This window comes from Aulonocara sp. 'chitande type north' Nkhata Bay, linkage group LG8, assembly GCF_057382095.1.
Source record: "Aulonocara sp. 'chitande type north' Nkhata Bay isolate Kocher_YH1m ecotype deep benthic linkage group LG8, A_spYH_male_GT1.1, whole genome shotgun sequence".
In the NCBI taxonomy this organism is placed as follows: Eukaryota; Metazoa; Chordata; class Actinopteri; order Cichliformes; family Cichlidae; genus Aulonocara; species Aulonocara sp. 'chitande type north' Nkhata Bay.
Genome location: NC_141351.1, coordinates 13279839 through 13293799, shown reverse-complemented (window position 1 = coordinate 13293799; position 13961 = coordinate 13279839). Strand labels below are relative to the sequence as shown.

General features: G+C 41.1%; 1 protein-coding gene across 1 annotated transcript; it reads left to right on the top strand.

Annotated features, from left to right (window-relative positions):
• Positions 1–2821: 2821 nt before the first annotated feature.
• On the top strand, positions 2822–13961 carry pde6c (phosphodiesterase 6C, cGMP-specific, cone, alpha prime). Its single transcript, XM_086303653.1, has 22 exons — positions 2822–3519; positions 4109–4261; positions 5114–5203; positions 5344–5484; positions 5579–5653; positions 5771–5835; positions 6710–6776; positions 7005–7052; positions 7145–7294; positions 7551–7694; positions 8014–8079; positions 8199–8354; positions 8856–8963; positions 9060–9169; positions 9251–9338; positions 9430–9530; positions 9664–9771; positions 9933–9996; positions 10306–10380; positions 10506–10589; positions 11652–11805; positions 11895–13961. The coding sequence occupies exons 1-22, from the start codon at positions 3052–3054 to the stop codon at positions 11936–11938; spliced, it is 2559 nt and encodes an 852-aa protein (XP_086159779.1). The 5' UTR covers positions 2822–3051; the 3' UTR covers positions 11939–13961.

The window sequence follows — 13961 nt, the reverse complement described above, 5'->3', positions numbered from 1 at the left end:
ACAATTCCTAATAATGCTTATGCACCTGAGGCCTGTACTAGCTAGCTGCTTTCCGTCCGTGCTGGTGGGCAGATAAAGTGCAATGGTTAGAAAATTTGTGTTTGGACATGTTTGATCTCACAGTGCTTCGTCTAATAAATGTGCAAATACATTCCGACAGGACCTGAATTATGTTGGTATCAAATGTTCAGCTACTGAACTACTACTGAATGAATGGAATTGCAGAGAGATCAAAATAACTGGTCCTTTTGTCCATAGTGTCATATCCTGAAAAGTACTCAAAACACACAAAATATAATAAAAATGTTTTTTTATATATTTGTAGAAAACACATATGAATACACAACCAAGAAAATACCCATCTGATAGCTGATTTTCTGTCTGCCTGTCCTTCCTCCTCCACACACTAGAAGCCAACCACCTCCTCCCGCTGTGAAATTGACTAGTCTAATTTATTTCCACAAACCCTGCTAAATCCGCACGCCCACACACACACCTTTTGTAGTTCTCACTTTTGATAGGCTTGTCTCCTTAATCCTTACAGCAGAAACAAAAAAATAAATAAATAAGTAGAAAAAAAAATGGGACACTCCTTTTCTCAAAGACCTGCCAGCAGCTAACCAGACAGTGGCGTTCGGTTAATAATAGCCAGCCATGGTTGTTTTGTACCCATCCAAGTTCAGCTAATTGACCAATTTCCAGTTCCAGCACTGATGCCTCCACGAAGGTTTCATTAGAGCGCAGGTAGGCTGCCCACACACTGTGAGCTTTAAATAGACGATTATGGCCAGGGACACAATCGCTGCCAGAGACTGATGCTATTTAAGTAAACTACTTCCTCCACTGTAGCAGCAACCACAATAACACAACAGTGACAAACCTAAAGCAAGGTTGGCTCGCTAGGAAAGCCCTCAATTTAATTCATAACTACAGTTAACAGTGACTGCACATTAGCCTGTAGCAGGGATTCCCAAAGTGTGGGCCGGGCTCCTGGTGGACTGCAGAAAAACATAAATTTAGTTCAAAACTGCTTACTCAGTATGCACCGTTACATATTTACATAAATGTATTTATTTATATAAAAAGTGAATTAAAACTGGTAATTGGAGATGTTTCGTTTTTGATATTACTCATTACTCTGACCTAGATTTATTGGAGTTTGTGTCCCAGTGGTGAGTGGTTCATGCATTGGGTAGTATAGCTGGGCAGATCTATTTAAATATTGATAGTATCAATACCAATGCAGGTATTGGTAGTAGTGATACTAGCACAATAGTATCAATCAATATAATAGGATACCAGTCTCTATCCTATTATTTCAGGATGTAGGCCACTGAGTTGTGTTGAATTAATTATTTTATTTGGAAATTACAATAATATACCTCAAACACTCACTATGAAAAATGACCCAAAGTGCTTAAGAGACAAAACCAAAAAACTCCCAACCCAAAAAACACAGTTTCAAAATATAATAAGCACCGAAAAAGCTGTTTTGTTGTGTTAACTAATTGTTGTGGAAAGTAAAAGTCACATTGATTTGATGGTCATTTAAAATGTGTTCAAAATGTGCGAACTGCTGATGATTCATGTAATAGATCATAACACAGTTACACAAGCTGCCTTTTGAAGTTAAAGGTTTTACTATCAGTATTGATATCAGCAATACTGGCTCTGCATTTGCTTGGTGTTGCATTGATATCAACATTACTACTGGGTAGCACTAGCCAGTAATTTATAGCCAACAGTCTGTGTTGTTTATGCTTATTAAATAATATTTTCAAGGTAAAACATCACTTTGTCTTGTATTTTGATTAGAGTGAAGATTTAAGATTGAGTGGGCCCCATGAGAGTTTGTGGTTTTTGAGTGGGCCACAGCACTCTTGATGTGACTTGATCTGACTGTTTTTTGTTGTCTCTGTATCATCATAGGGTCTATATCTCAAAGCACCTTGAGGTGAGACGGTTGTAGTAATTTGGTGCCGTATAAATAAAACTGAATTTGGGAATGGCTTGCCTGTAGGTTGGTGGAGGAAGTGATAGAATACTGCTGTGTATCTCGTAGAAAGCTACTTTCAGCTGCTCGCTGTCACACGGGGTCACCACAGCATGCAGCTCTGCATGTTTTGTTTTGGCAGAGTTGGACGCCGGATGCCCTTCCTGACACAACCCCACAGGGGATTTGTGTCTCAGGCTGGAATCAAACCAGCAACCTTTCACCTGTTTGCTGAATGTGTAAACCACTAGACGATGGATCCTCACTGATGTGACTCTTATATACAGCTAGAAATGAATATTAGGGCAAAAAAACACTTATTTTGGGGGCAAATTTTTAGTTGGGGTGCTGGCCAGCTATTTAATCCCCCTACAGCTGCAGGGATGCAAGTATCAACCAATTTCATGGCAGCTATTTTTAACCGAATCAGATAAATACAGGTAACAGCATCTTACTAAGACGTTAATGAAGCTTCTGTCCTATTGAACCGCAGGGGATAAATTAGCATTATTGGTAACACCTGTGTTGCTAGTTCCTGTCCTAAAGGTAACTAAGGTCTGTGGACTTTAGTTTCTCGCCAAAATGCCTGACACCCTGTTTCTTCAGTGACAGCTCCCTTTTGTTATTCTTTACCTCTCCACCATGCCCAGTCTGACATCTGACCTGACAACAATCTGTTTCTCCTCCCTCCAGCTTCACATAGCAAGGATTGCCCAATATAAAATGATCAGGCTGGGATTTGCGGCCTAAGGACGCTTAAAGCAGGAGGTTTAATGTCATGACGTCACGTTAATTAGCGCCACTTTGATCCTTTCAGCCTCTTAGCCGCACTCTGCCCTGCTCTGTCTGTCGGTTGCCACGAGATGCGTTACTCCCTTTGGGGACCGCGGAGGAGGATGCACAGAGGCTCAAACGGACACTATTGATCCATCCACCCCTGCAGGCCCCAGCACAGCTCCTACCCTCCAGCTTGGCACTTTTTTCCCTGCAGGTGATGCTTTTTTAAAAGAAACAAAAACAAAAAAGGGGGGGACTGTGGCATAAAAAAGAAAGAAAAAATGGCAGACAAGGATAGTGTGGAAAAATATCTGGAAAACAACCCGCAGTTTGCAAAAGAGTACTTTGATAAGAAGCTGCGCGCTGAAGCTCTCACCGCCGCCTTTTCGGCCAACGTGGACATCAAAGACACCGCTTCGTTCAAGGATGTTAACGCCGTGCTAGAATCCGCCATCATTTTCGAGCTCGTCAAGGAGCTGCAGAAGCCGGAGAACATGGAGCAGGCCATCCACAAAGTGCTGCAGAGAGTGGCCCTCATCATACAGGCTGACAGGCTCAGTTACTACATGTGTCGAGGCAGAAACGGAACACTTGAGCTCGCCACCAGCCTCTTTGACGTGACTCCGACCTCCAAGTATGAGGCTAACCTGGTCGATCCGCAGACCGAAATCGTGTTTCCTCTGGAGATCGGTGTTGTCGGTTTTACCGCCACCTCCAAAAAAACGCAGAATGTTCCTGATGTGTCAAAGGTGAGGAGTTGTGACGTTTTGTGCTAAAATAAATAAACAAAACAAACTCAAAGAAAAAGTAATAATCTAGGTTAAAAATAAATAAATAATAACAATAATGACTAAATAAAATATTTTTTTCTTTTTTTTAAATAAAGGCTTTCATACAGAAATCAGCTACTATATAAAAGAGGCAATATCATAGTTTGTATCTATTTCCTACATTTATATTCATCTTCCCTGTATTATTTATATTTAATAAGGGTCCTGCTATAGTAAATACCGAAATAAGCTAATAACAGAGAGGAAACATATATTTTTCACATATTTTTCACATCGTGCCATGTTTTTTCTAAACCAGGTAAATATCAGAATTATTTGTCATGTGTCTGCATCTACTGCAAAAATGTGCCTGCAGCACTGATTGTTTTCATCTTCTAACTGAAGACAGTTACTAATTATATAAAAATGTAATGTAGTTGTTTGTTTGAAAATGAAAGGTTTTGGTAGTTGATGAACATGTGAAAATTTCACGGCCTTTGTAGTTTCAAATAAATAGTTTGGTTTAATAAGACGTGCTGAAAGTTATTTGCTTTTTCTCTCCCCTCAGAATAAAAACTTCTCTGACTTCGTGGACAAACAGACTGGATACAAGACCAAATGCATGATGACCTTCCCTCTGATGGCTGAAAAAGAGTGCCTTGGAGTCGTCATGGCGCTAAACAAAATAGGAGCAGAGCATTTCACTCCAGAAGATGAGGCGGTAAGGATACAAGCTTTAGTGTGTGTGTATATATATATATATATATATATATATACATACATATATATGGGTTTATCCCTAATGGCTTTCAGCGTGTGGCATTACATAATGTTATTAGAGTGTCATCAAACGATTATTACGCCCTCTTTGTCTTAACGTCTAAACTGCATCTTATTTGGCAGTAATTGTGTTAAACACATGCATAGTTGCTCTTCTTTTACTTCTTTTACTGCGCTCAAGCCGTTTGAACTGTGCAGCTAAATAAAGGTTATTGGCGTAATTACATCTTACCAGTGGGGTGCAAAACACTTCAATTATGTCAGTGGGAGCCAATCAGACCTGAGTGACTCGGTGCGATTGCTTTCGAGCACTAACGTTTAAGTAAGGCATAAAGATTTAAATATGATTCTGTTATCTCTGTAGTCTGCATCAGAGACCATTCACTACTGCCTCTGAAGCCATACGCTCACAATGAGGTACAATTACTGGAAGATTAAACTGGGTCAGAAGGAAATTGTGGTTTTTTTACAGACTCTTGGGAGTCTGGCGATAGTGTCTGGTAACAGTGATGATTTTCAGAAGGAGAGAATTGGTTGATGATGTGCAGGGCAAAGCCTTTAACTCCTAAGATGAAAATCTTGCACCATACAAAAGTAATTTCCAGCATTTAAGAAAAAAAAAACCCCACGCACTTAGGATCAAAGTGAAATGAGATTTCACCTGCTTTGTATCATATTATTCCTACACAGTTACCGTTATACGCAAAATCGTGTTGCGAAGTTGCACTGTAGCAGTAAAGGTTCTCATGTGTCACAGCTTTGAACCTGCTGTCTAATCTGATTTGGTCCTTAGCTCTTCCACAAGTACATGAACTTTGCTCAAGTCGTCGCCCTGCAGCACTACACAGCCTACATGTGGAATGTGGAATCCAGGAGAAGTCAGGTAAACCCAACTGTGCCGTGTGTTCAGTCTAAAATCACTGATGATTCTGTCTCCTTTAAAATCTGTATTTAAAGAAAAAACAAAAACAAGCATTTCCCCCACATGCTTTCCTGCATTCACGTTTTTACTTCTGACTTTAGGTGCTGCTCTGGTCAGCCAGTAAAGTATTTGAGGAGTTGACAGACATTGAGAGACAGTTCCACAAAGCACTGTACACCGTAAGGACCTATCTACAGTGTGAAAGATACTCAGTCTGTCTGTTGGACATGACCAAAGAGAAGGTTGGTTTTGCAGAATTGATTCAGTTATGCAGTTAGGTAGCTGCACACATAAATAACCCGATGCAGTCATTTCCTGGGTTTTATTTTCCTCCAGGAATTTTATGATGAATGGCCGGTGAAACTTGGAGATGTGGAACCTTATAAAGGACCCAAAACACCAGACGGCAGGGTAAGACTTTCATTTATATCTTCATTAAATCAGCTCTCTTTTTCCATGTGGCATTTTTACCTAATTACATTTTTTTTTTGCAAAGATCATCATCAAGATCATTTGCTTTTTGTACAGGAAGTCAACTTTTACAAGATCATTGACTACCTCCTGGAAGGCAAAGAAGAAATCAAAGTCATACCGTGAGCAACACCGGCTACATACAAATGCACTCAAACATTTCATTTCAATATACAACATAAAAGCCAAAGTGCACTTCCCAAAACCGCTGACTTTAAGTAAGTAATTTTCTGCTCTTTATCACTTCTTCTCCTTCCCGCCTGTCAGCTCTGGCATCACTACATTACCCAAAATGAATAATAAAAAAAAATAAAGTCACTAACGAGGAGCCTATAGAGAGTTTAAAGAGCTCGTCTTGGCACAGCAGTGCGTTAGGATCATGATATTCATTTGTAATTTAATTAGTAATTTAACAACAAGTCAAACTACTAATTAAATTGAGTACAATTACTTTAATAAACAATTTGATTACATGTGAATTGTCCTGGTAATTGTGTTACATAAGTGCAAACTACAACTTTAAATCGACTGGAATCTGGTCAAATAAAACTTACTTGAGTCAGTTTACCACAAGAATGAATTATTTTAAGAAATAAACATTTCATTTTTATATTTCAGTTGCATTTTACTCAAAACTATTACCTCATGTTTATGGGAGCAAATAATTTTTTTGCGAGTATGTGTCCTTGACTTGTAATTGAGAACATTATAAATTTGAGAGGCTATATTTTTCAAAATAAAAGTCCTAGCTAGTCCATGTACAAAATGGTCAAAATTGCAGGTAGTCAGTACATTTTAAAATAGATGAAGCAGTCACGCTTGCCCACAACATTAATCTTCTATTTAGATAAGAAGTAATTCTGGGGGGGTGTCTGATGAATGTTATTTGAAGACTAACAAGAAGGTGTATATGAGTAAGTCTGCTTTGAAAGAGTGCCCACTGTTTAATATGTGTCTCACTCAAATTCACCTTGCTGCGTGTGCTTCTTTTTGCAGTGGTCCCCCAGCCGATCACTGGGCTTTGGTTAGCGGCCTACCAACCTATGTGGCAGAGAATGGCTTTGTAAGTACATTTTCTTTTTAGCTGAATTACCAAAACGAGCAAAGAATGAAAGTAACCTGTGTACCCAACAACAACTGATGCGGTCTGATTAAAAACCAGTTGTGCATATAACCGGTGCATTTATGTGGAATACAATCTGCAAACTTTAAAGGCCACATGCAACAATCAAAGATAGATTGATTAAAACTGTTGATACATGTGAAAATATTTTTTTGTGACTGCTTGCAGATTTGCAACATGATGAATGTGGCTGCAGACGACTACTTCACTTTCCAGGTGCGGGACTTTTTCCTCTCTTTGTGCTTGGATGGTTAATGCACATTACACGAAAACATAAAACGTATAAAACACATCGCCGTGTCTTTCAGAAAGAGGCTGTGGACGAGACGGGGTTTGTCATCAAAAACGTCCTGTCGCTGCCCATCGTCAACAAGAAGGAAGAAATCGTGGGCATCGCCACGTTCTTCAACAGGAAAGACGGCAAACCGTTCGATGAATATGACGAACAGATCACTGAGGTTGGCGTCCTCTCTCACCCTCGCTGTGACCCTCACACACAATGTCATGTTGTTGTTTGTATGTAAATCTTTAGCACTCCTTCTCTGTAGCAGAAAACTGCATGAATTTGCATGTTGGCTGTATTACTACGCATATATTACACGAGGGAAAGTGTTTTTACAGGAGTTTGATGTAAATCAGGGTTATGCGGGGTCACAGCTCAGTAGATCCTGCTTCTTTTTTCTCATGCTTTCTTGATCTCGTTGTTTGCACCAGGCCCTGACACAGTTCCTCGGCTGGTCAGTGCTGAACTGTGACACCTATGACAAGCTGAACCGTATGGAGTGGAGGAAGGATATCGCCCAGGAGATGCTCATGTACCAGACCAGATGTACCACGGATGAGCTGCAGTCCATTCTGGTTAGCGTCACCTTGCCTTTTTCTTTCCCGAAACTTACCTCTGACCTCTCCGCATTTGTTCGAGAAGCAATTTAAGCAGGGATTTAAAGTAGTCAAAAGGTAATGCACTGTGAAAAGCTTATTGAGTAGCAGTCCTACATTACCAGCTATTAGGGAACTGATAGGAGGTCTAATGGATGATATATCCACTTGGCAAGAGAAGATTTGACAAGAGTTTACAAGGGTACTTCTGGGAGTACTTGTCTGAAATCTCTGAAAGTATAACATAACATGCAATGTAAATGTCAGCTGAAATGCTTGTTCTCTCGTTTACAACCAGAACACCAAGGAGAAGTTTGATGCTGATCCTGAAGACTGCGACCAGAAAGAGATGTACAAACTGTTGGTGAGCTGCTCATCAGTCAATCGTTTCATTTAGTTTGAACCAAAATAAAGTTGGTCCACAAGAAAGACACTGTAAGCATTTCAGGGAATAAGCCACGCATGTCATGTGTTTCTGTTCAGAGGGCAAACATCCCGGTGGCAGACAACGTCAACGGCGAGAATCTGTACCTGTTCTCCTTCAGCGACTTCCCCGTGACCGAGTTCGACCTCATCAAAGCCGGCATTCGCATGTTCTTCGAACTCGGAGTCGTCGAGAAGTTTAAAGTTCCCGCAGAAGTGAGTCCTATAATCAGACGCTTGCTTTGATAAACCTGTTCAAACAAGACGCGCTCGAACTGCTCTCCCAGTTCTTTTATCATTTCTCGACGTGGCGTTCTTGTCCTTAAATGCTCCCGAAGCAAAGTTCTGATGCAAACATAAAGATGATCATCATGTTCCAAATCCTTTGGAACTTAAAACTGCTGCTATTTTATTAATAATGAGAGAAGAGACGAGCCTTGGGGACACAGAATGTTCGTGCCATCATCTGTGAATCTTTTTTGGCAACAGGCAAGCTGCCATGGCTCTGTTTCACTGGGAACAAAGAAGTGGATGCGATCCTTAATTAGACTGTCGAAGCGTGCCATGCTGTACTGCAGTTACAAATATGAGTGATTCTCTGTAGTGCTGTAGGGCAAGAGTTGCTTTCCTTAGGCATGAAAAGAAAGTGCACCAGCTATACAATTTCCTCTCCTTTTTGCTTTGTTTTTAAATCCGAACCCTCCCTTTCCCCCTCAGACACTGACCAGGTGGATGTACACCGTGAGGAAGGGTTATCGTGCCATTACCTACCACAACTGGAGGCACGGTTTCAACGTAGGCCACACTATGTTCTGCCTGCTGCAGGTAAGGCCTGCACAACATCCAGTTCTTGCTACATAGATTAAGCACAAGCCTTTTAAACTTTTCTAAGCTCTTATTTGACTCTTTCTTCTACTACAGACAGGAAAGCTAAGGAAATACTACACTGATCTCGATGCCTTTGCCATGGTGGCCGCTGCTTTCTGCCATGATATCGACCACAGAGGAACCAACAACCTCTACCAGACAAAGCAAGTCAAACCGACTCTTTTATGATCGTGTTTGGCAATATATGGACCAGTGTCTAAACTGTCTCTTTTTTCCCCCTGTAGGAGTTCATCTCCTCTGGCCAGACTTCATGGCTCCTCCATCATGGAGAGACACCATTTGGAGTACAGCAAGACTCTAATGGGGGAGGAGGTACGACATTTTTTCTTGTCCAGTAATTTCAGTTGTGATATTTAAAAAGGAAAAACACACGCGTTTGATCACTATTTATGATCTCCCGCAGAGCTTGAACATCTTCTGCAACCTCCAGAAGCGTCAGTTTGAGAATGTGCAGCACTTGTTCGACGTCTGCATCATCGCCACAGATCTGGCGCTTTACTTCAAGTAGGTTTGCTGCAGATCGGCCGTTTTGCAGCCACAGTTAATGCGAGACGTAAAACAACGGCTAGTCGAAGACGTGATCGCAAAAGCTGTAAAAAAGCAGCCCAGTTGATGTGACCTGTTTCTCTCCACACAGAAAGAGAACCATGTTCCAAAACATCGTGAATGCCACGGAGCCAATGACAGACGAAAAAGAGGCCACGGCTTTTGTTTCCAACAACCCCATCAGGAAGGAAATCGTCATGTATGTAAACTGATTTAAAGTGCTGAGAAAAGTCTGTCAAGTTGATTTTAGAAAGATGAGGAGATTTCTGAGACAGCAGGCCACGGCAAATCATCAGCGTGTTGCACGTCCTGTTTTTTTTTCTTTGTCCCTCTGACTGTGTGTTTGTCTCACACCTTCAGGGCCATGATGATGACAGGTTGTGACTTGTCAGCCATCACCAAGCCCTGGGAGGTACAGAGCAAGGTGGGTGACCTTTGCAGCGCTGACATGGCCTGATTTCAAAATATCAGGTGAAGTTCACAAGAAAATAAAAACTCTCACTAATACGGGAAGAAATAAGCTATTTGTGTTATTCTATTTGATATCAGTAAAAAAGTTCCATATTTATAGCTGCTAGAAGACATCCTGACCTGAGCCGGTGAAATCCCATGTGTAGTTTGAAGAGTACTGAAAATAACTCGACGCGCTCATGCTGTACTTCCGCCACTGCGTGCCTTTGATTTCCCTGCATCATCACGCTTTGTTCTGTTTGTCGCCCTGTTTTGTCTGCAGGTGGCTCTGATGGTGGCTGCTGAGTTCTGGGAACAGGGCGATTTGGAGAGAAGTGTTTTGGACCAGCAACCAATTGTAAGAGCCGCACCCCCTCCTGTGGCTTTCTTCTTGTCCGTTCACATTTTGGTTTGTTTTTTAGCATTACAGAGCAACTGTTTGACCCTCTTTCACCTGAAAACTCTTCCTCTTGTCTCTCTCAGCCCATGATGGACAGAAACTGTGCCGAACAGCTCCCCAAGATGCAGTGTGGTTTCATCGACTTTGTGTGCTCATTTGTGTACAAGGTGAAAACTTTTTTTTTTTTTTACACTGTGCCGCCGTGCCAAAAGATGACTAGTGGAGGCTGGTAGTGAAACAGACAAGAAAGGAAGTCTGGTCTATGTTGCAGTAGTTTATCTGTATTTTTAAACAAGCGCTAATACTACTGCAACTGTGTAATCCTACTGTGAGGGGCCTTTAAGAAAGGCAGAGCCAAACAAAAATAACTTAGCACAGTCATTAATTTTACTCGGAGCCTTTATAGTGTTTCCAAGGCAATAATATTTATTTTCAAGCCCTCCTGAACAGCTCGATGAAAAGCCAGGTGTAAGTGTTCCCATATTTCATAAATAATAATTAGAACAGAGAGGACTCTGTGGTGATAAAGTTGAACACCAAAACGATACACCAAAACGTCACTGCACAGCGCAGGAGCAAAAACATTGGTGCCGATTGCAAACTGGCAATTTCACACGCAGTGTCATTATTAGCTTTACAGAAAGCAGCACAGCAGCATCAACCATCTTAGGTTGTGTAACAGGATGTATTGAGATTACCAGTTGAGCCCAGAAGGCCAGCTACACGACAGGTGAAGAAATTTAAAGAAACTACAGGACCTTTGGGGACACCGTGCTGGTGTGGTTTGGGTCTGTTTGTCCACAGAGAAGAGACACAGGCATGTTCTGAGTGATCACCTTTGGGATTTTTCCTAATCATGGCACAAAGAAACAAAGGACTCTGTCTGTACCTGATCAGTAAATTTATAGCAGGCGTCCTTCAAATACCCAGCATGCTTTCTGGTTCTGACTTTAAGCCCAGCCATTTCTTTCTCGGTTCAAGTTTGGGCACCAGTTCTACATCACTGGAAAGCGTGTATAAGTAATTAGTGTTGCTGTTAATTTGTCACCAGATGGTATTTACACTAGAATAAACACATAGGCTACATCCATGAATCTGCTGTCCTTGCAGGCCGGTGCTGTAAGAGGCAGAACATATTAGTGCAAGAGGGGGGAAAAAACTGCATTCTTCCAGTTATTATATAACATAAGTAACACATACTTACATTTCATTTGTTTTTCTTTTCCCAGGAATTCTCAAGGTTCCACAAAGAGATCCAGCCTATGTTTGACGGCCTGAACAATAACAGGGCACACTGGAACGAGCTGGCTGAAGTATACAACACGAAGATGAAGGCCATTGAGGATGAGAAGAAGAAACTAGAAGAAGAGGAAGCCAAGAAAGGTAAGAATATCTTTGTGCGATCATTAATCTGTTGGCTCGACAGAAGAGTTCATCTTTCTTTTTTCTTTTTTTCTTCTTTGTATATTTAGGTGGCGGCGAAGGAGGGAAATCAAAGACGTGCACCATCTGTTAAGTTCCACCAGTGCTTGGATCTGAACTGAAACAGTCTGTTTAGGACTAATCTAGACAACACTAGTCTTTCCTGGTCTGAAAGCTCATCTCATCGAAGCTTTTTCCTCGGTGTGGTCTCGCCTACACCGCTATAGTTCTGGTTATTCGCTGTTTCATTCATGTAGTCCGGTCCAGCCCTGTATGGTCTAGTCTGGTTCTGTGTAGCCTGCCAGGTCTGGTCTGCACTGCAGTTTGGAATAGACCCACCTAACCTTTTCTTCAAGGAGGGAAGAGTCAGAGACTTCACCGTGAAACCTGGAAGAGAAGCTGTTCGACTTTGAAAGATACGTTTCTCCTTCCTGCTGAACAATGCTGTGGACATTTTTAAAGAAAAATCATACTGTCGCAAAAATTCCTTAGCGTTAACCAAAAATATTTCTGACATGTTTTAAAAGTGTGGCTGGATAAACTTAAATATTCAGGAAGGAAAAACTAGTTATGTGTAGTTCAGATAGGGTGCAGCGTGTGGGGTGTACACATGCCAAAGCATGTACAGTGCTGCAGTAGACAATTCAGAGAGCGCTCCTGTTGGCAGTCAGTTAACACGCAGTATATTTTGATACTGTAGGTCGCACAACGCACTTAGCTGCTGCTATTTTGACAGTGGCAGACGTGATAAAGTGAGGGTAATGTAACGTCATGGCTACGGACCTGAGGAAAGGGGCTAAAGGGAATGTGTGAAATGAATTCCTTCACATTAAGAGTAGGAAAGCTGCAATCTGAGGGATCTGTTAATGCTTTAGTGGTGAAAAGCAAGGAATGCATGTAATAGTGAGAAACGCACTGTCTTGAAATAAAGACCGATGTCTCTTACCTCAAAAGGCACTAAGAAGCTGTGTGAAGGTGTTTGTATTTTAATATGCAACTATATCTATATATACTTATATATTTTTTTGATTATTTGAGTATTTTGTACTTGGACTGTCTTGGAAGGAGGATGGAGGGGAGCTTTGAAAGAGGACAAATTATCACTAGAATCACATCCAGACGTCGAGTCTGTGTTTTGAACTTTATCGTCAGCTTTGATGAATTCCTCTGAGCTGCGCTGAACTGGGAAAAGACACAATTTTACTACACGGGTATTAAGATTGAACTTACAATTTCTTATCGATTCCATTTAAAAGTCTTTTTAAATGTGAATGATTTCACATGTTTATAGTTTATGGCATAGGAATTGTAAAATGTAAATTGTATAAACTTATTGAAGGTTGTAAAGGCAACTTTTGCTTCTTGTAAGCAGGCGAGCGTTGCAGTAGATCTACCTCTTCTGTAAGAGGATTTGATTGCCTGCCAGTGTTTGCGATCCACACAGCTTTAAATAACCGTCTTACTGAGGAGGTAAAAAAAAAAGGCTTATCATATATATGTGCAGAGACTTGTTTTTGTGAAGATGCAGCTAGAGCATCATTGATTGTACGGTGGTACAGGCCAAAGTCGTCTCCTTCTTTCTTCATTGATGTAACCGTGAGACAAATAAGGCAATAACTGCTCAACTCAGTGTAAATCTATGCCACCCACGTAAAACCAAATTGAACCGATCTGGGCTGAAAACGTAAGAGTTTACAGTGCAAGCAGAGTGCACTTTCTTGTTAGCACTGCGGCTGTGGCTTTCATCTCCCTGTTACGCAATGTCTCCTCTAATCAATGTGGCATCAATCAGAGGCACTTGATCCTATCAGAAGGGCTTTGGGAGTACCTGGAAACTACCTTGTCTGCTGCTTGAGGTGAAGCGAGGAGCCGTTGTAATCCCTGGATCCAAAACTGTGCAAGAAAACAAACATTTACGAAATGTGAGAGATATGTTTCAGTGATTTCATAATCTTATCTTGCTGCACACATTTTATATGAAATCTTACACCATCAGTTCTGTCTCCAGACTACTTTAACTTCAGACATTAGAGCTCTATCATTTGATGTATGAAATGACCTCTGTATGAGTCATGAGATGTAATATGTGTAAGCAAATAAAGGATATTATGGATGCA